The sequence below is a fragment of the Semicossyphus pulcher genome, unplaced genomic scaffold (genome assembly GCF_022749685.1).
Source record: "Semicossyphus pulcher isolate SPU_LCO1_2020_fin unplaced genomic scaffold, fSemPul1.0.p SCAF_21, whole genome shotgun sequence".
NCBI lineage: Eukaryota > Metazoa > Chordata > Actinopteri > Labriformes > Labridae > Semicossyphus > Semicossyphus pulcher.
The window spans coordinates 14,897,813-14,919,751 of NW_027211695.1; the positions used below are offsets into that span (position 1 = coordinate 14,897,813).

The window sequence follows — 21,939 nt, forward strand, 5'->3', positions numbered from 1 at the left end:
GTTGATGTGTCAATGTGTTACTTAAAATAATGAATTCAAGATTAATTACATAAAAATAAAAACTACAATTAAAAAAAAAACTAAAATGTAATAAAAACTACAATGATCAACATTCCCAGAGAAAGTAGCAGACATGACATAACGCGTTTATTTTGAATGCAACACCCTCCAACTTCCGCTTTTATGCTGCTCTCTGTGCCAGCTTACCGTAGCCTCAGGTTACAACACTTGCTGCTGTTGCCACTGCTGCCTCCGCCGTTGAGCTGTTTTCAAGACAGCCAGGCGGACAGGCAGCGTTTCTTGCCCTTCCAAAAGCTGTCCTCGTTTTTCAGTTTGTTGAACTTCCGAAAAGCGCCGAGGAAATGACTTTAATGTCGCGGAATTAGCGAGTTTGTGTTCCTGAGAACTTGACGTGAACCGTTGACCTGTCAACATGAGAAGCAGGAGCAACTCGGGCGTTAAACTAGACAACTATGCCCGGATAGTGCAGCAAACTATCCTGAGCCACCAAGTAAGTGTCTAAATTTGCTTCTCACATCTGTTTGATAAACTTTAAAATTAAATAAAGGTAGTTTGTTAACGAAAAGCTGGCTGTTTCACACAGGTTATGTTAGCTTGTTCATAGAGAGCACACATTCAAATGTTTTCATGCATGCAGGAGGTGAAGCAAAAGTGATGTTGCGCAAGTCATCGGCACTCTTTCAAAGACACACATAAGCTATGCACACATAACACACTCATTACTCCCGTGTAAGTGTTTATATTCGTTTAATGTAGCTGTAGAGTTAAGTTTGAGGCTTAAAAAGACCCTCATTTGCATGTAATCATAACGTCAAAAGTATATTGACACGACACTTTATGCACCTGGATTTGTGCACAGAGGTATATGTTGAAACAGGAAAGTAGCTTCCCTAATATGTTGCTGCAACATTGGAAGTAAGTGTTTTCTAAAATATCATAGTGTGCTGTAGCATTAACATTTCTCCTTATTTGAGCTAAAGCTCTCACAATGCAAATATTGATATTGAAACACTCAAGTGTCTCAAAAGCTACATAGTAACTGTCACAGCTGCATTAAGTACATAATATAACCCATTGTAACTATATAGCAACCCCCAAAGCTCATCATACACATAATGTAACCAACTGTAAGACTTAATTCAAGTAAAAACCTCAACTTGTCCTCTGATGAAGTGGGGTCCTAACAAGGTCTAAAAATGTCATGGGTCCCCACAAAGATAGAAGCACAAGAACACACACACACACGCCTCAAAAATATGCAGATTTCTCCTCTCACCTCCTCAATATTTTCCTAAAATTTCACAAAATATTTAGATGAAAGCTGCGGCTTGGTACAGGGGCAAGACTTGGACTCTCTGCAAAAAGGAGAAAAAGTTCTGTAGAGAGTTCCCTTGGCCACATTTCATGCCTGCTACACCAACAAGTTCTAAGGTGCTTGCAATATCTGCAGAGCCAAACGGTGGTGGGATTTGTTCTCAATATCGGCTGATACAAGAAACCCAAATGTTGGTATCAAGGCTGAAAAAGTTGCATACCTATCTGGAGTTTCATCCTGGACCATTTGAGGCACACAAACACGAATCCAGCGGTGTGGAATCTCACGTCTCCGGCTTCTACATTTTGTGTTTTCTGTAAATCTGGATTATGGAAGCGGACACACTCGGGATGAAGTCACCTTTTGAATTCGTCCCAAATGGCTGCCGGCCAGCCTGCAGTTGTATACAGCTCAGTGCTCAGATGGATCACTGCGCTAATAACTGTGAAGGAGAGAGCAGTCGGAGGCTTTTCTGCTGCTGCAAGACAACAGTCGTGGATACTGCTGTACTGACAAATCAAGTAGTACTCTGAACACATGTAGCATCTTTTCTACACCCACAGTGTGATTTCTCTCTGTATGTGATGAAACCTGACTCAAACGGCACAGCAATGACGTTTTTAAATGGTATAAAAAGATGAAACTTTAGTTCCTCAACAACTAGTTGGACTAGTTTCTTCATCTGCATGAGTTGTGATGTTATCGACAGTTGTTGTCAGACAAGTAGCAACATCCTCTTTACAACAGGAAACAACAGGGCTTATGGGAATGTAGTTCTGGGATATGTTGCACTTTTCAACATAATGGTCCGTCTACCCAGAAAAGCTTGATTTTTATGATCTAATGAGACAAATAATGAAAGTTCACAGTTTGTTTGTTACTGTTCAGTGATTAAATATAAAATAAAAGAAGCGTTTTCCTCCGCTTATCCGGGGCTAGGTCGTAGCAGCAAGCTAAGCAAGTTAGCCCAGACGTCCCTCTCCCCAGCGACATTTTCCAGCTCCTCCTGGGGGATCCCGAGGCGTTCCCAGGCCAGTTGGGATATATAATCCCTACAGCGAGCTCAAGGGTCATCCCTGGGGTCTCCTCCCAGTTGGACGTGCCTGGAAAACCTCCAACGTTAGGCGCCAAGGTGGCATCCTAATCAGATGCCCGAACCACCTCAACTGGCTCCTTTTGATGCTCTGCCCCGGATGTCTGGCTCCTTAAACATAATTTCACAGTTTTCTCATAAAAAAAAAAAAAAAATTCAGCCCATATATGCTTTTAGCTGCACAGCCACTTTCATTGAAGCACTTAACCTCTACACTACACTGTCCACCGTGTCTCATTAGTCTAACTGCTGTGAACTTTGACCTCTTGTCTGTGTCTCAGGATCCAGTCACAGGTCTTCTGCCGGCCAGCTCCGACCAGCCGCACTCCTGGGTCAGAGACAATGTTTACAGCGTGCTGTCTGTGTGGGCCCTCAGTCTGGCCTACAGGAAGAACGCCGACCGGGACGAGGACAAGGCCAAGGCCTACGAGCTCGAGCAGGTGTGTCTGTGTTTGGGTTGTCAAAGAGAAGATCGTGGTCTAAAAGTCGTCTCTCTTAAACTGCAGTTCAGGCGTCATGTTTCTGTGCGTGGGCACGAGGAGGCATGTGTCAAAGTGTTGACATTTAACTGTCTCTCTTTCTTCAGAGTGTGGTGAAGCTGATGAGAGGCGTCCTGCAGTGCATAATGAGGCAGGTATGTCGTCCCAAACACCCTTTTTCTTACTCTTATTGATATTTATGTGTCTCTTTGAGTCGCTTTTTCTTTGTCTTGCACACTCAAACACAGAGCACAGGATAATCACAGGGGTTAGGTCACATTTTAACCCATTTAATTCTCATTTATAAGTCTTAAATTCATTTCTTACTGTTCTTATAATGGAAGTTTTGACCAGGGATTATCGGCGCCGATATTCGGCATTTTGACGCATACCGGCATCGGCCTTTTGCCTCCAGCATTGTCCCACCCACAGCACTGATTGGTTAAACGCAGAGCCATGAAAGTGAAAGCTGTGCATGCAGAGTGCTCACACACACGGCGGAGAGGAGAAAAAGTTCACTTCTTTGCCAATTTTATTAAACTTTGTTTTATTTACTTAATGAAACTTCAGGAAGTTATTTATTTATTTATTTAAATTTTCAGTTAACTTTATAAGAGATGCTGCTGACCCTGGGAACTCCCTGCGCTTTTTGTTTATTTGTTTAATAAACATATGCTTAAAGGCATTTAAACAAAGTTAAGTGTTGGAGTTTGTATTATTCAAATTTTGACGCCAATATTTTCACTTTTACTGCAAATGAATATCGGCTCCAAATATCGGTTATCGGCCTCCTTGACTACTAATAATCGGTATCGGTATCGGCCCTGAAAAAACCATATCGGTCTATCTCTAGTTTTGACGGCTGAAAAAGGCTGCCCGTTACATTTCTTATGGAGTAGCGACATTGAACAAAACAGTGACATTTCTGGTCACTAAAAGAGAAAATCGATGAGCTTAAAGAGGCTGCAAACCTCGGCAGAACTGGCACATTACAGGCTGTTATTCGACACTTTGGTATCCATGTAGAAACGTCTGTTTTTGGCTGATTCAGAGGATTAAATCTCTAACAAAAACCAAGCTAATTAAAATCCCTTAAAAGCAATATTGCTAAAAGAAAGTTTTGGCCTAATAAAAAACAATACAGTAATATCCCTGACCTTTGACACATATTTAATTTAACCCTCCTCCAGCTGGATAAGGTGGAGAAGTTCAAATACAGCAGAAGTACCTCAGACTCGCTCCACGCCAAGTACAACACCAGGACCTGCGCTCCCGTCGTCGGGGACGACCAGTGGGGTCACCTGCAGGTCGACGCCACCTCTCTCTTTCTGCTGTTCCTCGCTCAGATGACTGCATCAGGTAAATATGCAGAAAGAAGTACATTTGAACAGCAGCAACTTTGTCCGAAGTTTCTTCCCTCTACTTTCATTGTTTTTTCCGATCAGATTGTGTAAATAAAAGGGGAATATTTTAGTTAAAAACCTTTTTTAAATTCATCTGTTCCTGTGTGTTTGTTTGTTTGCATCAGGCCTCCACATCGTCTACACCCAGGATGAAGTGGACGTCGTTCAGAATCTCATGTTCTACATCGAGGCAGCTTACAAAGTGGCTGTAAGGATAAATCCACCCTCAAACATGTTAACTGAACTGCTGCTGCTGATAGTTTTATATATGCTGATTAATGTCTTCCTCTTCTTCCTCTCAGGATTATGGCATGTGGGAGAGAGGAGACAAAACCAACCAGGGCATCACTGAGATTAACGCCAGCTCTATCGGCATGGCTAAGGTGAGAACACATGCATAGTAAATGCACATGGAAGATGTGTGCAGCAGGTAGAGGCGGCAGAAACCAGCCCGAGTGCTGAGCGAGAGCAGAACAGGTGCTCCACTAAAACATCCCTGGCACGGTGGAAGGTGTCTAGTCACCGGGGCGGCCTTTACGCTGACCTTTAGGCGACCCAGACTCTTCAAACCGACTCGGGATCGGATGGAAGGACTTTGTTTTGGTGCTGAGAGCGAACACAGCAGCTCGAACACTTCCTGATGTCAGAATGGATAAATGTAATGCAACCGTCAGATGAAATCTCTTACGAAGAATCACAGCTTCTTTTGGAACATGTTTTTTTAATGTTATTAAATATTTAAAAACGTCTAATCCAAGTCTACATGATATTTCAAATAAAAGAAAACATCGAAATCGCCGTAAAATATTGTGGTTATGAAGTTTCCACATAACAGGAAACTCCCTCTGTCTGTGGCTGACCCAGCACTGTCCTTGGTCGGCTGTGTTCTGCCGGTGTCAGGTTCCCTGTGGTCTCCCAAGAATGGCTTCTCACTCAGAAATAACACAGTACTCACAGTACCCAGTGCGCGCACACACACACACACACACACACACACACAAACACACACACAGTTTAAATTAAGACTTTGTAAAGAGGCACCACTGCAGGAAGTTCACTTTACTATTGATAAGAAGTCATGATCACTATGTATGCGGCAAAGCAGCATGACGTATTAAAATTATAGCCAAAGCATGCATAAGCAAATATCTTTATATAAAGGATCAATATATTGTGTCATGGCAAATAACATGTATAACATACACAACTAAAGCAAGTAACTATTTTATATGTTGATTTGATTTATGGATATTTGCATTAAAATGATAATAATAACTTTATTGCTATAGCACAGACCAATGACTGTATATATAGATGGACAACGCATCTCCATCTGCTCCCATTGTACGAAATTGATGCCAAAATAGCCCCTGTGATAGGCGCTGCCATCATGCAATGGTGACCTCATATGGAGCCAGAGTCTGCGCAGTAGAGATCGGCGAGTGAAGCGGCCGTAGCCACTTCCGCTAACCCAAACACACACTTAACTTACTGAAAAAACAGCAAGGATCCCGCACGCCGTTTTCCACTCGCGGATCGTCCTCCACTCTGCTCACCCGGAAGTGATCGGCTGCAGGAGCCTAATTTGTCAACAGAGCTGTCAATCATCATTTTGACAGCATCAAATTAAAAATAAACTTATCAGAAAAATGAACACTTGGACGTAAATCAGCATGATAAGAACTAACTATAATGACAGAAACCATGTTTGGGAAAAATGTATTTGACGTGTATTTAGATTTTATAGTTTGACTCATGTCCCATCTGTTAACATGGAGGAGGCGGGGCTTATGAGCTATACTGCAGCCAGTCAGCAGGGGGCGCCCGAAATGTTTTTGCTCCACTTTTAGGGAGCTGCACCTTATATTGCACCATATCATTAACCTTAGAGCTCAAACCATACTGTATTACCTCATCCTGCATACCATGTCACTTCATCCCTTCATTGTTATATATTGTTTTTATATATATTTTTAAGAGGAGTTTTAAGAAGGGATTTAAAAGATGTCACTAATTCAGCACGCCACATCTCCTCAGGCAGGTCCTTACAAAGCCGAGGGGCCTTGATGGCAAAAGCACGACCACCCACATATGACTTTATTTCCAGAGAAGCATACTGTTATATTATTCAGAGAGAGCCCCCATTGTGAGCAGCACTTACTCCTTTAACGTAGATGAAATTGTATAACCTGGATTATACTATAAAAAGAATTAATCTCAGATGCAGTCGAGTTTAAACCGAATTTGCTGATAATCTGTGACCAAGCTGCGCCTCAGTACATCTGTTCTGCACACTACACTGTACTGAATACTACTGCGCTGTTACCGTGTTGTTAACGAGGGTCACATGACTGCTACGTGTCCTGCAGGCGGCTCTGGAGGCTTTGGATGACCTCAACCTGTTTGGAGCCAAAGGAGGACCTGGATCAGTGGTGCACGCGCTGGCTGACGACATCCAGCACTGCCAGGTACGCACATAAATTACCAAGATACATATATATGACATTAACTTTGATTTAAATTAATTTCCTTTTTCCTCCCTCTTCAGTCCATCCTGACGTCGATGTTGCCCAGAGCGTCCATCTCTAAAGAGGTAGACGCCGGAATCCTGGCGATCATCTCGTACCCGGCCTTCGCTGTGGAGGACATCAGCATCGTCAACATGACCAAGGAGGAGATCATCTCCAAGCTGCAGGTGCACAGAAGTCTTACACCTTGAACTAGTTGTTCCGTAAACCATTCCTGAACCATGTTTGCAGTGTGGCAGGCGCCAATGTGCCATTAGGGAATACTGTTTCCATGAACTTGGTCTGCAGCAATGTTTAGATAGGTGGTACGTGTCAAAGTAACATCCACATGAATGGCAGGACCCAAGGTTTCCCAGCAGAACATTGCCCAAAGCATCACACTCCCCCCGCCGGCTCGCCTTCTTCCCATAGTGCATCCTGGTGCCATGTCTCCCCCAGGTGAGCGATGCACTCGCACCCGGCACATGATGTAAAAAATGCTCATGTGCCCCTTGTAGGCGCTCGGGGTGCAGGGGTCAGCATGGGCACCCCGACCGGTCTGCTGTGATGCTCTACGTGTTCTGACACCTTTCCATCAGAACCAGCGTTAACTTGTCCAGCTGTTTGAGCTACTGCAGCTCTTCTGTTGGATCGGACCACACGGGCCAGCCTTCGCTCCCCTCGCGCATCAATGAGCCTTGACCGCCCGTTAACCTGTTGCTGGTTCACCGGTTTTCCTTCCTTGGACCACTTTTGGTAGATACTGACCACTGCAGACCTGGAACACCCCACAGGAGTCGCTCACATCCTTATACTTGCAAATGTTTCCTGCTTCCAACACGTCAACTTCCACTCGCTACCTGACACATCCCACCCTCTGACAGGTGCCATTGTAACGAGATAATCAATGTTAAATGTGCCCTCGCTGACGTCCTCTCTGTGTCTGTTCAGGGTCGATATGGCTGCTGCAGGTTTCTCAGGGACGGACACAAAACACCTAAAGAGGTAAGCGACATGCAGAGGTAGATTACCACCCAATTTGTGCCGCTTTCACTGAAGCCGTATCAGTTATCATCCTCCTCTTCGTTGCTCCTGCAGGATCCAAACCGTCTGTATTACGAGTCTGCAGAGCTGAAGCTGTTTGAAAACATCGAGTGCGAGTGGCCGCTCTTCTGGACCTACCTCATCCTGGACGGCATCTTCATCAACAGCCCTGAACAGGTCCTTTAACGACAAATTTGTGTTTCAATTATTTCAATAATTATGGCTGTATTTCATGTGAATATTAAAGTGTGAATTGATCCAGGTGCAAGAGTACCAGGAGGCTCTGGAGGGCATCCTGATCAAACAGAAGGACGGGATCCGACTGGTGCCTGAGCTCTACAGCGTCCCTCCAGAGAAGGTCATGACCTTCTGTTGTCTTAATTCCGAGCTGTTTTTTAATGACTTAGCTTGACGCAGTTTCATTGTTGTTGTGTAAGAACAGGTGGAGGAGGAGTACGTGAACCCTCACTCCGTGGAGAGGGTCCCCATGGGTAAATGTCCTCTGAAGTGGGGACAGTCTCTGTACGTCCTGGGGAACCTTCTGTCCGAGGTGAGCCACTAAACAAATTATAATCGCATTCAATTCCAGGAAAATATTGGATACTAATCAGACTAAGAAAAGACCACAAAGACAATAGAAAATAAAGTTTTTTTGGACTTGATTTTTTAAGATCTTTCCTCCTTTTTCAGGGATTTCTCGCTCCCGGAGAGATCGACCCTCTGAACCGACGTTTCTCCACCATCCCCAAGCCTGACGTGGTCGTACAGGGTGAGTCCAGGTGTTGGCATGCGTTTCATTTACAGATAAGTGCTGCTGAACTCCTGTTTTACGTGTCCTCCGTCGTCTTGTAGTGTCGATTCTGGCCGAGACGGAGGAGATCAAAGATCTGCTGTTGAAGAACGGCATCGACGTGGAGACTGTCGCCGACATCCACCCGATCCACGTGCAGCCGTCCAGAGTCCTGAGCCACATCTACGCCAGACTAGGTCTGAACTCTACAGCTTTTTCTGGGTGCTTTCTGTGCCCTAGTAAGCATCGGTAGATCCTTCTGAAAGACTGCATATGATCAATGTTTGATCAAAGCTATCTCTGTTCTCCTGCAGGCCGTAACCCGAGGCTGGGTCTGACGGGACGACCCTACAGGAGGATCGGCGTGCTGGGAACCTCCAAATTCTACATCATCAGGAACACCATGTTCTCGTTCACACCTCAGGTTAGTAAAGTTTACACCACTCTCACTTCTTGCTACAGTTATGATAAAATGAAATGTAAGGCCCAGAGCAGCAGCTTGGAACCCCCATAACTTCCAATCTTTGACCTTCCCTTAGCTCCCTTAGAGTTCACTTATCTTCCTGGTGAGAAAGAGTAGCAATAGAGAGTGTAATTTGCCCCCATCATCCCTCTTTCTCCGCATTAAACCCCTCCAGTTCATCGACCACCAGCAGTTCTACCTGGCGTTGGACAACAAAATGATCGTGGAGTCGCTGAGGACAGAGATCGCCTACCTCGCGTCCAGGTGGAGGATGACCGGACGACCCACCGTCACTTTCCCCATTTCACAGACGATGCTGAGTAAGTGTTCTAAACATTAGCTCCCTAAATGTCTTGATATTGCCCTCCGTAAGTCGCATTTATTCCTCATTCTGTGTGTTTCAGCCGAAGACCACACAAACCTGGACCCTGCAGTCTTGGCGACACTGAAGAAGCTGCAGGATGGATATTATGGAGGCGCAAGGTGAGTTTAGAGATAGACCGATATTGTTTTTCAGGGCCGATACTGATTAATAGTAGTCAAGGAGGCCGATAACCGATATTTGAAGCCGATATTCATTTGCAGTAAAAGTGAAAATATTGGCGTCAAAATTTTGAATAATACAAACTCCAACACTTAACTTTGTTTAAATGCCTTTAAGCATATGCATCAGAGCCAAAATAACCCAGTTTTAAATTGATCTCTTATCGGCCATCCGATTTAAAAAAAAAAAAAAAAAAAAAAAGGGCGATGCCAATATGCGTCAAAATGCTGAATATCGGCGCCGATAATCGGCCTATCCCTAGTCGCGTTTTTTAGGTCATATATATATATATGTATATATATATATATATATCAGTGACGTGCGGTGAGGTTCATGGCTGGTGAGGCACTGACTCCATCAGAATCAGATTTACAAATATATGAACCCAACAACAGAGTAGATTATTCACCATTTGACAGCAAGGGCTGGCTCAATTCGTGGCAGCGGCAGCGGCAGCGAGTAGTGGCACTTCCTGCTTCCTGCCTTCCACTCCAGTTGCCGGTGTCTGAGGCAGCTGCCACTGACCTGCCACTTACTCTGCAGCTGCGGAGTAGCATAAACATTTCTGGGCTCACCAGCGCCCCCTACGTTGAGGCAAGAAAACTGCCTGCCTCACCCAGTGCCTCTTCACTGCCGTTGTAAGATCGCTGAGCACACTAAACAGGTTACACACATATATTATATACATCAGCTAAACTATGGAAAGCCAGGGGGGCATATATTAAAAGTGTTTGAAAGTGTTTTATTGGCGACATACAGAGAGACAGTAACACGCTTTCATTGCATGGCAGAGCACAGTTTGTGAGGGATTGCGCAATCCAAGGTGAGGCTCAGCTTGCTGCTGCCTCACTGTGCGTCTCTTCCCCGTATTTGAACGGAAATGTGAAAATTCAGCGATTTTTAATAAAAAACGATCCAAATTGTTTAAGTTAAATGGAAAATCAGTTTATAGTTCAAACCATTTGATAAATATAACCATTTAATTTATCTGTTTATTATATATTTTATTTATGATGACTCTCCTGACCGCACGTCACTGATATATATATATATATATGTATGTGTATATTTGGGGTATTTGAGCCTTGTCCTGGAAGATAGAATATGTTTAAATTGAGTAATTTAGGGCACAAAAATTAAATTAATTCTGTAGTATATTTTCAGAATTACTTTATAGTCTAAAAAAAAAAAAAAAAAAAAAAAAAAAAAAAAGAAGACAAAAATGTAAATGGTCCGAAAGATTTCCTCCTCCTCCTCCAGGATCCAGACTGGGAAGCTGTCGGAGTTCATGACCACGTCCTGTTGCGCTCACCTGAGTTTCCTGGACGGTAAGGCTTCTGGCAGCATGAGCCGCCACGACGAAGAGTATGATGATGATGAGGGTGACGCCGATGGATACGTGCATGAGTTGCGTAATGATGATGGTAAGAACAAACAGACTGGTGGATGGATGGGGAGGAAGGGTGAGGCTGGGGATGGAAAACTGCATTGTTAAAGGAGTTGTTATTATGGAGCTTGTTTTCCATCGCTGGTTTGACCCTTCCTTCTTGTGTTAGTGTTCCTACGACACACATGGTCACAGACAAAGTTTAACATGACCCCTGTATTTTGAAAGTTTGATTAATCACAACTTCCTGCTTAATCCTGCTGTGACATCATCACTGATCGTCCCCCGTCCCCATCCTCTCTGTACTGCTCTGTAGCTCTGCTGCACGAAATAGGATTAAAACATGCAGTAAAACCTGAAATGCATAGATTCTAAACTTTTGTATCGAGTTGTTTCTGCGTGTTTTCACTGTTTTTGTTGCCTGCTTTCAGTGCACGTCTGTCTGACTTAATCTTAAGTGCATGCATGTTTTGAAACCGCTGTCTGCATAAGATCCTTTAGGCACATTTTGCAAGTGTATAGATCCTGAATGCTAAAGCTTAGCCCTGCAGATGGTTGGTTTTATTGTTAATGATGTTACTGAAATGCCTGCTCCTGCTGCTGCCTCAAAACACTGACGTTAACTGGAACATGCAGGGTTTGATGCACTTAAAATCTGCATTTAAAAGCCTTGAAATAGCTTCTGTTGGAAAGTTTTGTTAACAACAATCCATGTCTAAGAAGAAAAGTGTCAAAGTGTTTAGCCTGCAAAGGGTGTTTTTATTCTGGGGGTTAGGGTGGAAACACTATTTGAAAATTGTGTTTTTAAAAGTTGTAATCTCGAAGATCTCAGTTTCGTTCTCTTTGGCGCCACCTATGGCGATAAACTGTAATTGCAGGAGCACACTTCCCAGATATCCAGACAGTGTTGCATGTGTGACGTCCACGGTTGGCTCCGGTTGCAACTCTTGATTTTCCTTTTTAGACTGTTTGCTTCATCTGAGCGTCGAGTTTGTTTCTTTTTCTTGGGATTTTCACTTCTTGTTGAAGTTGTATCTGTAGTCATCGATCTTTTCTTTGTTTGTTCAGCCATAGTAGATTACTGTTTACTCGCAACACTTGCAGAGAGCCGGAAAAGCAGCCGCTTAGCTCCGCCTACCCTCTCTGGTAGACCAACCACTGCTGGGTGATGGAAGATGCGTCACTAACAGGGCACCGCTTGTGATTTTTCCGCGAGACACCCAGTCCATAATAACACTCTATACTGCAAATGCAAAGGCTGTCATCAGTGGGCCACAGGCTCAATCACCATTGTGTTACCTCATTGGGCGATAGATAGAGACTTAACAGACATTTATTTACATGAAAATCTTCGAGATTATTACTTTAACATGCTAAAATATGTCTTTAGATAACAACATTTGTAATTACTGATAGAATTATATATTTCATTGTATTAACTTCAGACTATTAAGATGGTTTTGTGATGTTTTAAAGACTTCTGTTAACACAGGTGAATTGAATCTTTTATTCTTTAATCGTGATAAACAGTTCTTTTTCTGCTCTTAGTAACTAAGTCTTTCTTTTCTCCCTGTTTTGTTTTCTCTCTGTCCTCCTCTCCAGAGGCGGACGACCTCGCCCAGTACCTGGACCACCTGTTGGCTCACGCTGCCCCTAAGAAGCCCAAACAGCCGGTGAAGGGTCTCGGGAGGTTCAAAGCTGCGGCCACCAAAACCAAAGAGATGGTGTCTCTGATGAACAAGGCTCAGGACCTCGACGTACACGGTGAGCCAATCCTACATATTTAACCCCAACATAATAAGATATATCCATGGCAACACACCTCTCTTTATTTGTTGTTGTTGTTTTATCCAGATGTAAACATGTACCTGCCCAACAAGCTGTTCCGCACACGGCATCTGTCCCTCAACCTGAACCTCCCAGACGCCCCTGCAGCGCAAGAATCTCAGGTGTGTTTTCCCTTCTGTTCCCCTCCCTGTCCGTCACTTTATGCTCTGTGTTTAACCCCTCCTGTGTATCCTCCAGGGTCCGGAGGTGTCCGTCACAGCTGAGTGCGGCATCCCCAGAGATGCCAGCGGCGCCATCGACTACAACGCTCTGGCCCAGCTGCTCAAAGACACACAGAGCCTCCACGACCAGGCCGACATTCTCTACATCCTCTTCAAAGACAAGTGAGAGACTTATAGAGCTGTCATCATGTCTGCATCCAATTCATACCCCAGCTTTAAACTTCAGTGTGTGTGTGTGTTGGTCACAGGGGCATGGAGTGGGACACGCGCCTGCACGGTAAAGGCTCTACAGTCAGATCTCTGCTCTCTGACCTTTACGAGAAGGCGGGTGAGCTGAAACACTGGAGCCTCATCAGGATGATCTCTGGCATGCTGAGGAAGAAGGTGGAGGAGCTCGACTCGGTACGACACACACACACACACACATGAACGTGGACACAGTTATAAATAAAGCAGGGTGACATTCACTGAAGGGTTTTCCCCTCTGCTGAAGGGGACAGAGACGCTACGTGTTCTTCACTCTGATGTCTGATAAAGCCTGCATTGCAGAGTGTCTGGTGCGACTCTCATGGAAAAAATCCCAAGCGGTGCCCAGTTAGTGACACGTTTTCCATCAGCCAGCAGTGGTTGGTCTGCCAGAGAGGGTAGGCGGAGCTAAGCGGCTGCTTTTCCGGTCTCTGCAAGTGTTGCGAGTAAACGGTAATGTACTATGGCTGAACAAACAAAGAAAAGATGGATGACGATTAGAGATAGACCAATATGGTTTTTTCAGGGCCGATACCGATTATTAGTAGTCAAGGAGGCCGATAACCGATATTTGGAGCCGATATTAAGATTTAAAAAAAAAAAAAAAAAAAAAAATTTAAAAGGCAGATGCCGATATGCGTCAAAATGCCAAATATCGGCGCCGATAATCGGCCCAGCCTATAATCGGTCTATCCCTAATGACGACAGATACAACTTCAAAAATAAGTGAAAATCCAAAGAAAAAGAAACAAACTCGACGCTCAGATGAAGCAAACAGTCTAAAAAGGAAAGCGACCGTCAGCCAGGAAAATCAAGAGTTACAACCGGAGCCAACCGTGGACGTCACACATGCAACACTGTGTGGATATCTGGGAAGCGTGCTCATGCAATTACCATTTATCGCCATAGGTGGCGCCAAAGAGAACATAAAAAATCAGAAGTTAATTTGATCAAAATGAGAAGCAAATGAATCAAATAAAACTGTAACCACAGATTCCTGTCCTATATGCGGACATGAGCCTTTAATCCTAACACTCCCCTACTGTTTGGTCACGTCCTGTCTGCAGGCCTGCTCTGACCTGCTAGCTCATCAGAAGCACCTGACGGTGGGTCTGCCTCCTGAACCCAGAGAGAAAACCATCACAGCTCCCATCCCTCCAGACCAGCTGGCCGTGCTCATCGACGAGGCCAGCGAGAACAACATCAGCGTGGCCATCCTCACTCAGGTCTGCACATCCTCCACCTTCATAAGTATCATCCTCCTTTCTCCTCTTTTAACCTCACCTCCTCCTCCTCCTCCTCCTCCCTTCCTTCAGGAGATCATGGTGTACCTGGCCATGAGCATCAGGACTCAGCCGAGCCTCTTCAGCGAGATGTTCAGGCTCCGTATCGGTCTCATCATCCAAGTCATGGCCACAGAGCTCGCACAGTCACTCAACTGCTCCGGTAAGAACGTGATGTTTTGAAATATGGCTGCTTTTTTTATTTAAATTTGTTTGAGCTGTGAACCAGTTTTTCTTGTTATAGTTGCTTTTTATCTCCTATATTTCTGACGTGTGTGTGTGTGTGTCTGTGTGTGTGTGTGTGTGTGCAGGAGAGGAGGCCACAGAGAGCCTGATGGGTCTCAGTCCGTCAGAGCTGAAGAATCTCCTCCACCACATCCTCAGCGGGAAAGAATTTGGAGTGCAGCGCAGCGGTCGGTTCACACAGCCAGTCCGGATTCTGTTCCCTCCGCTCCCTTAAGGTCGTCATTAAATGTGTTTTTTCCTCTCCACAGTGCGAGAGATGGACGCCGGCGTCAGTCCCGCCATCTCCATCCACCACCTCGGGAACACGGGCGCCACCAAGAGCGAGAGAGCCGGGATCAGCAAACTGAAGAGCGACATGAAGATGGTAGGAGCAGAAAACTCTGAAACTGAAAATAGGAGCTTATAATCACAATATTACATATGTTTAGGTCTGTTAGAGGAACTAAAGACCCTGCAAGTCAGAGGTTTACAGTCCAAGTTGACATCAAAATCTTAAAGAGGCTTTTATTTTGAAAATCCTGTGCTTTTTGGACAAACTGACTCTTGTCTTGTTACAGCTGGAACACAGGTTGTCTTTGACGGATCCCAGTAAGGTGATGATGATTATAAGAGCAGTTGTTGGTGGTAATTCACCTGGTTATGAGGATAATTGTGGAAGCTAATTTGTTGTTGGACATTGCTGTTGGAAATGTTTCAATAAGGGGAAATGAGTTCATTGTTGAGGCTGGTGTTTACATCCTCTACATGAATCACTGGAGCAGCTTGCCAGCCGATTCATTGATAACCTTTAGGTCTTTGTGTTGCAGGCGGAGCACAGGTTGTCCATATCGGATCCATTTAAGGTGATAATCACATAAAGGAATATTTTCTATCTGCTTCCTCTTCCTCTTTTCTGCCGTAAACACATCAGTTCATAGAATTAGCTTTGAATTCTGCTTGTTCTGGCTTTTTCCTGAAGTCAGGAACAAACTCTGAAGCGGTTTCCATGTGCTGATTAATCGAGCAAGAGGACGTTAAGTCGAGATGGTTTTTCTGTGTCCGAGCTCAACTTTATAACGTTTCTTGTTCTGTCTCTGTTCTGATCCAGGAGTCCAGGTTTTCTTTGACAGATCCTGCAGAGGTGATGATGATGATTGAAGCACCTAACTTTTAAAATGATACCTGAAGAAGGATGCTTTTAATGCGTAAAGGACTTCAGTGTCATGTAGTGTCTGAACATTGCATTCACTGTGTTTCCTGTGTTGCAGATTGACCGCAGAGTGTCTTTGACTGACTCAGTGAAGGTGATGATGATGATATTTATTATTCTGAGAAGTGAGGCAGAATTGACATCATGTGGTTGTGGTAGAACAGACCATGATGAAGATGGTGGCTATGTTGGAAATAACAGATAGAGCTTGACTGATATTAGAGATTTGAGACTACTGATTACCGATATATATTTACCTTTTCTAGGTGAATTGCTCACCAATTATGGGTCCATAGTTTTATGCAAAGTTACACAGAAGTTTACTTTGTTAAACAAACACATTTATTAAAGAATATTTAAGATTATAAGACATTATCGGCCAATTTTTATGCAGAAATTTGAAGTAGGACTTCACTCTGCTGGACAAACTATGTGATGAGATTGTGTCTAAATCCCCCTAAGCCTTGTTTTCTGCATTATATGTTCTAAATCAGACAACATGTATGCAGATACCGATATTTCTGTGATATCGGCCAACTGATATATCTGTCTGGCTCTAAGCTCTTTTTCTTATGCAGCAAGATCCAAGAAAAAAAGTGTTTGCAGGGCTTTAAATTAGGGATGCACAATATTATTGGCACGTTATCGGTATCGGCCGATATTGGCTTAAAAATGAACTATCGGATATCGGCCAACACGCCGATATCCGCCAATATAATTAACCGATAAAATAATGGGCTGCTGCATACTTGTTTAAATGCCCGACCTCGGCGCAATGTTCCTGGCGCGAAGAAGACCTGCGCGGCGCAGCGTGATGACGTCACGTGTGTCTACCTGCAGCATGAGAGAGTTAGAAGCCAAAATGTCCGTGGTGTGGAAGTTTATCAAAGTGTCCAAAATAGATAGATAGATGATCTCTGCAATTAGGTGTGCGGGAAAAATTTTTCGGTATCGGTAATCGGCTAAATGAGTTGTAAAATATCGGCATATCGGATATCGGCAAAAAATCCAATATCGTGCATCCCTAGCAGATACCGATATTTCTGTGATGATATCGGCCAACTGATATATCTGTCTGGCTCTAAACTTCTTATGCAGCAAGATCCAAGAAATAAAGTGTTTGCAGGGCTTTAAATCGTATCTGAATTTAGTGGTTTTCAGGTTTGTAGGAAGTTAAAGCAGCTTTAATGCAGAGTGGATATTTGTGTCTTTTTCAGCTCGACCAATCACTGAGCTTCCCTCGCAAGGTGACAACAATACCGACGTGTAACCCTGGAGTTCTGGGTGTTAATTCATCTGATATAATTAACAACAACATCCACTAAATGCCGTGAAGCTGATCACATGAGCGATTAACACTCTGCTGCCTCGTGGCTGCTGATTTACAGTCGAGCAGGGCTGCAGCTTTAACATCTGATGCTGATCATTTTTGTTCACAGAGCTGCGACTAATGACGATAAATCTGCTGATAATTGGTCACTTTTTGAGCATCTTTTTCCTTTATATCAAACACATGCAAACTTGTGACTCCTGTTTTTTACTGATTTGTTTTCTTTCCTTCATTTTATCATTTTGTATTAATTCCTGCATGCTGTCACTTTCAGTTCAAGCCGTGTAACAGAACAGAATCCACTGGCTTTGCAGGTTGTGTTGTTTGGATCCATCCGTCTGTTCTTTCTATAACCAGCACAGTTTTGTGTTTCTCATTTTGTGCATCTTTTTTTGTGTTTCTCTCCCTCCTTTCTGTTCCCTTTTTTGCTTCTCAGGGCATGCGATCCTACTCTCTGGACATAGAAAACATTGAATCTGGGGTAATAAGATTTGTCTATTAAACAGATATTTGTTACAGTTTTATACCTTGTTTCTTGGAAGAGTCGCCTGCCGGATTGTTCTATTCCTAAAAAAAGGAAGGGGGTGCTGTTCTTCCCAGTGTATAAAAGTTTTTTGTTCTTGTTCTGTCTTTAGAGGTACAGGCTGCCGTCCATCGAATCTCTGGACATTCCGGAATGCATTCCGGTTGCCAAGGACACCAGGCACGGCCAGTGGCTGCGCAGGAGGCGGCTGGACGGGGCGCTGAACCGAGTCCCTGTGGGATTCTATCAGAAAGTCTGGAAGATCCTACAGAAGGTCAGTCTATGTACATGTACATGTGTTTCTGTCAACTGGACTGAAATAGAAACAAGGATACTTCAGGTTCCAGGTGTTTAAACGGTATTTTTTTGTAGCGAACATTTTGCCAAAATGGTAAAAAATGCCGAAACGACTACACATGGATCAGAAACGTGGATGACACTAGAATCACGTATACAGGGATATAAATAATCAGGCTCAAAAGTGGGTCACTATTGCGTATATAAATGCACTCACTTATTTTGTAGAGCCTGGAATAAAGTCTACAAATGGAAGAAAGATTTTCTGTGCACGTGTCATATGTTTAAAGTCCAGGTGAATGAAAAATGTCATTTTAATCCTTGTCGATCACATCCCCAGGAATATTGTGCATCTATTTGACAATATAGGCCAAAAAAAATTACAGTATTCTTATATCAAAATCCGATCATTTTTTCTTCCAGTAAAACTAAATTTCACGCGTGCTTATGTAAGTTAGCACCAAACAATTTCAACCAATCAATCTGCAACATTTAGCCGCAGAGCACCAAGAACGCTCGGTCAGTTAGCTAGCTACTGCGCTGTGGAGAACGTCTGTCTACGCCCACTTCTCAACGATCAAATCAAATCCCTCTAATGATATGTCCCGCCTGCACGATACGGAAGCTAGATACTCTCGAAATGCCGTTTCAGCTCGACTTTAAGAAATAAACATTTTACATAAAGTAATGATCACACAAATGATTTGTCTTCTAGTGCCACGGTCTGTCCATAGAAGGGTTCGTTCTTCCTTCTTCAACAACCAGAGAGGTAAGAGTTCAACTCAATGTTGTCCATGTAAAGAATACAATCTCTGTGTTGAGTTTTGTTTTTGCTAATGTAATGCTGCTTTTTAAAATGTCAATCATTGCCACGTTACAACTTTAAAGCCATAAGGTAGATATGGTGTTCAATAGTTCTTTAATAAAACAATTTATATTAATCTTTTAACCCTTTTTTCTGGGAACAAAATATTTTAATTAAGTTCAAAATATTTAAGGAACTTTCCAGATAGATAACACATCTGCCATTCTTGTAACTTAGTTTAACTTGGTCGAAAGGTTGGTGGTTCGATCCCCGTTGAAGTGTCCTTGGGCAAGACACTGAACCCCAAATTGCTCCTGAAGGCATAGCCATCGGGTATGAATGGGCATAGATCTGATTGGAGATTGGCGCTTAGGCCTTTGCTGTGAAAGGGTGAATGTGACAAAAGCACTATATAAGTACAGTCCATTTAGTTTATCATAATTAAAATGTTTCCAATAATAAATGACTTGCCGGTCAAACTACATACTCTTTATTGTGTCTCCAGATGACACCAGGGGAGATCAAATTCTCGGTCCACGTTGAGACGGTTCTGAACCGCGTCCCTCAGCCGGAGTACCGCCAGCTGCTGGTGGAGGCCATCCTGGTGCTCACCATGCTGGCCGACGTGGAGATCCCGACCATCGGCTCCATCATCCACGTGGAGAAGATCGTCCACCTGGCTAATGACATGTTCTACAAAGATCAGGTGACTCCAAGAGTCAGACTCTCACATCAAAATGTCATATCTTTCTGTGGTCAAGTAAAGCAACGTTTCTTGTCTTCCCCTCTCCTCCAGAGGGACCTGGGAGCAGAGGAGCACATCCTGGAGAAGGACCCGTCCACCAGAGTGTGCAGGCTGCTGTACGACAGCGCCCCCAGTGGCCGCTTTGGAAGCATGACCTACCTCACCAAGGCGGTGGCGGTGTACGTGCAGGACTTCCTGCCCGGCGGCTCGTGTGCTGTGCAGTGAGAGGACGAGCTGTGACGCCAGAGCAGAGAGGGTAGCGGAAAGTTACATTTTCACATTAATATAAAGATAAATAAGCTTAACAGAAATAATGAAAAAGGATCATGTTACAGTATCTTTTATTTATAAGCTGAAAATCAGGTCATTTCAAACTCACATAAGTTATGATTTAAGTCTGAATAATTTAGTTTCTTTTTGGTAAATATTCTGTCTACTGAAGGAGCTTTGCCACTGCAATGCCCTCTTCCCCTGCACACTTACCTTGTCTGCGGCATTCAGCCCCAAGCCTTTTTTTGTGCATGTTAAAAACAAACTGTATATCTTTCAAAATAGGTCACATATATATAATTTTCATTTAGAAAAAGGCTGAGAAATTCCCCAAAACACTGGGGCTAGTTTGGTGTCAGATGTTGCTCAAACAGAAGTAAAAAACACATTGATTGGACAATTTCCACTTGCTTTAATACACATTTGGTGCTCACCTGACTGCAGTGTAAACATTATATGGAAGGAGTCTGTGTACGTTTTTGATGATTATGAGCATTTTATGGATAATCACCAGACAGAGATTCATGCCCGTCCTCTAACAGTTCTGATGTAGGAACTTTGTTAAAGGGAAAAAAGTTGAATGTAGTAATTAGATGCGATTTAACTGTGACGTTTGGTAGCTAAGTAAACAAAATCTAACAAACTTTTAGCCAGAAAACAAACTTTTTCATCCTTTTTTTGTCGCTTGGTTGAAACTTCTGAATTCTGAACACTGTAATTGATCCTAATTTATGACTACACCTTTTGCAGCTCACCTTCCTTAACTTACTGTACCTCCTATCCTACATGCTGTATGATGTATTTGATAACAACAAATATTAGAGAATCTATTTATTTATTTAAGGCATCTTAATTAATAATTAATGGAAGTTATTCTAGATGCGTCTTAAAGAGGATGTTTGCATGTGTTAAAGTTTGTGTGTGAGTGAAGCTACAGGAGTGCTGTTTTGTTTGTAACTGTAATAAAAAAAAAAAAAAGGGCAGATTTTAATGTAATAAAACCAACTTATTTTTTAACACATAAAGAACCTTTATTGTTTTTATTTGTTGGAAATTAAACTGTTTTTAGCTTGTGGTGCACTTTGGTAGATTTTGGACTGCACTGTTAGTAAGTGTGGATTTCCATGCCTTCATTTGCAGCTGCAGTTGGCTTAACTGTAATTTTATTACAATAAAATAATATAATTGAGGTAGAACTTATGGCGATTTACACACACCTGCTGTTTTACATTTACATGCACAAATTTCAGCTTTAAATGATTGCTTCACTAAGGTTTAAAGGAATCAGTTTCCAGTACGAGAAAAACAAGAGATCTTACAGGGAATAAATTAACTTTAGTTTATTGGACAGTACCAGAGTGATAAACAAATTTTCTTTGTGTAATTTGAATATGTGAGAACAACACTCCATGAAAATCGCACAACCATTATATTAACATGATAATACAACAATCTACTGTACCATTTAAAAGTACAAATATTTTGTCTGCAAACGGGTAAAGGCCTCCAGCAGGTGGCACTAAATGTGTGCAGACTAGCTTCACTATAACTTCATGGCTAAAGGTCAGGGTACTTTTCAACATTTTATCTGCTGTACGGGGAGCTTTTACAACAACACAGTGAATGTTTATGAACTTATGCGTGTATCTTTGTTTCCTTTCTTGTTCTTTTCATTGCACTACCAGTGACAGATCATGGATGGATGAATAGATGCACCTAAAAGACACCTAAAAATACTAAAATAAGTTTCTAAACCAGACTAAAACTTAAAAATGCAACACTTAAAGATAGCTAATGAATGTAATAAAAATATCCAGTGTGCAAAAGAGGCTTGTAAAAAGCTCAATATAATTAAAGATATAAACTTTTACTTTTAAATGTGTTTTATAATTATAATTACAGTTAAGAAACGGTAGTAAGTAAGTATTTGCAAACTAATCTTTAATCTTT

The 21,939-nt window shown here is 42.9% G+C and overlaps 1 protein-coding gene across 2 annotated transcripts; it reads left to right on the forward strand.

Moving 5' to 3' along the window:
* Window positions 1–233: 233 nt before the first annotated feature.
* On the forward strand, window positions 234–20,989 carry phka1a (phosphorylase kinase, alpha 1a (muscle)). Of its 2 annotated transcripts, XM_069671836.1 has the most exons (36): window positions 234–511; window positions 2,711–2,869; window positions 3,016–3,063; window positions 4,099–4,267; window positions 4,437–4,519; window positions 4,614–4,694; window positions 6,681–6,779; window positions 6,860–7,006; window positions 7,770–7,823; window positions 7,917–8,039; window positions 8,125–8,220; window positions 8,305–8,412; window positions 8,553–8,631; window positions 8,715–8,849; window positions 8,967–9,076; window positions 9,291–9,435; window positions 9,520–9,598; window positions 10,920–11,083; window positions 12,649–12,810; window positions 12,901–12,995; window positions 13,072–13,217; window positions 13,304–13,457; window positions 14,369–14,527; window positions 14,618–14,747; window positions 14,896–14,997; window positions 15,079–15,194; window positions 15,388–15,423; window positions 15,637–15,672; window positions 15,918–15,950; window positions 16,078–16,113; window positions 17,237–17,266; window positions 17,786–17,830; window positions 17,985–18,146; window positions 18,885–18,938; window positions 19,480–19,680; window positions 19,771–20,989. In XM_069671836.1, the coding sequence occupies exons 1-36, from the start codon at window positions 434–436 to the stop codon at window positions 19,942–19,944; spliced, it is 3,828 nt and encodes a 1,275-aa protein (XP_069527937.1). In that variant the 5' UTR covers window positions 234–433; the 3' UTR covers window positions 19,945–20,989. The 2 variants fall into 2 exon arrangements, with proteins under 2 accessions (XP_069527937.1, XP_069527938.1); XM_069671837.1 differs by lacking the exon at window positions 17,237–17,266 and having other exon boundaries at window positions 15,388–15,444.
* Window positions 20,990–21,939: the final 950 nt, after the last annotated feature.

Coding starts and splice junctions, on each gene's coding strand:
- phka1a (XM_069671836.1), top strand. CDS start 434: ATGAGAAGCAGGAGCAACTCGGGCGTTAAACTAGACAACTATGCCCGG. Junction 7,824..7,916: donor GACACAAAACACCTAAAGAG/GTAAGCGACATG, acceptor TTGCTCCTGCAG/GATCCAAACCGTCTGTATTA. Junction 13,218..13,303: donor TACATCCTCTTCAAAGACAA/GTGAGAGACTTA, acceptor TGTTGGTCACAG/GGGCATGGAGTGGGACACGC.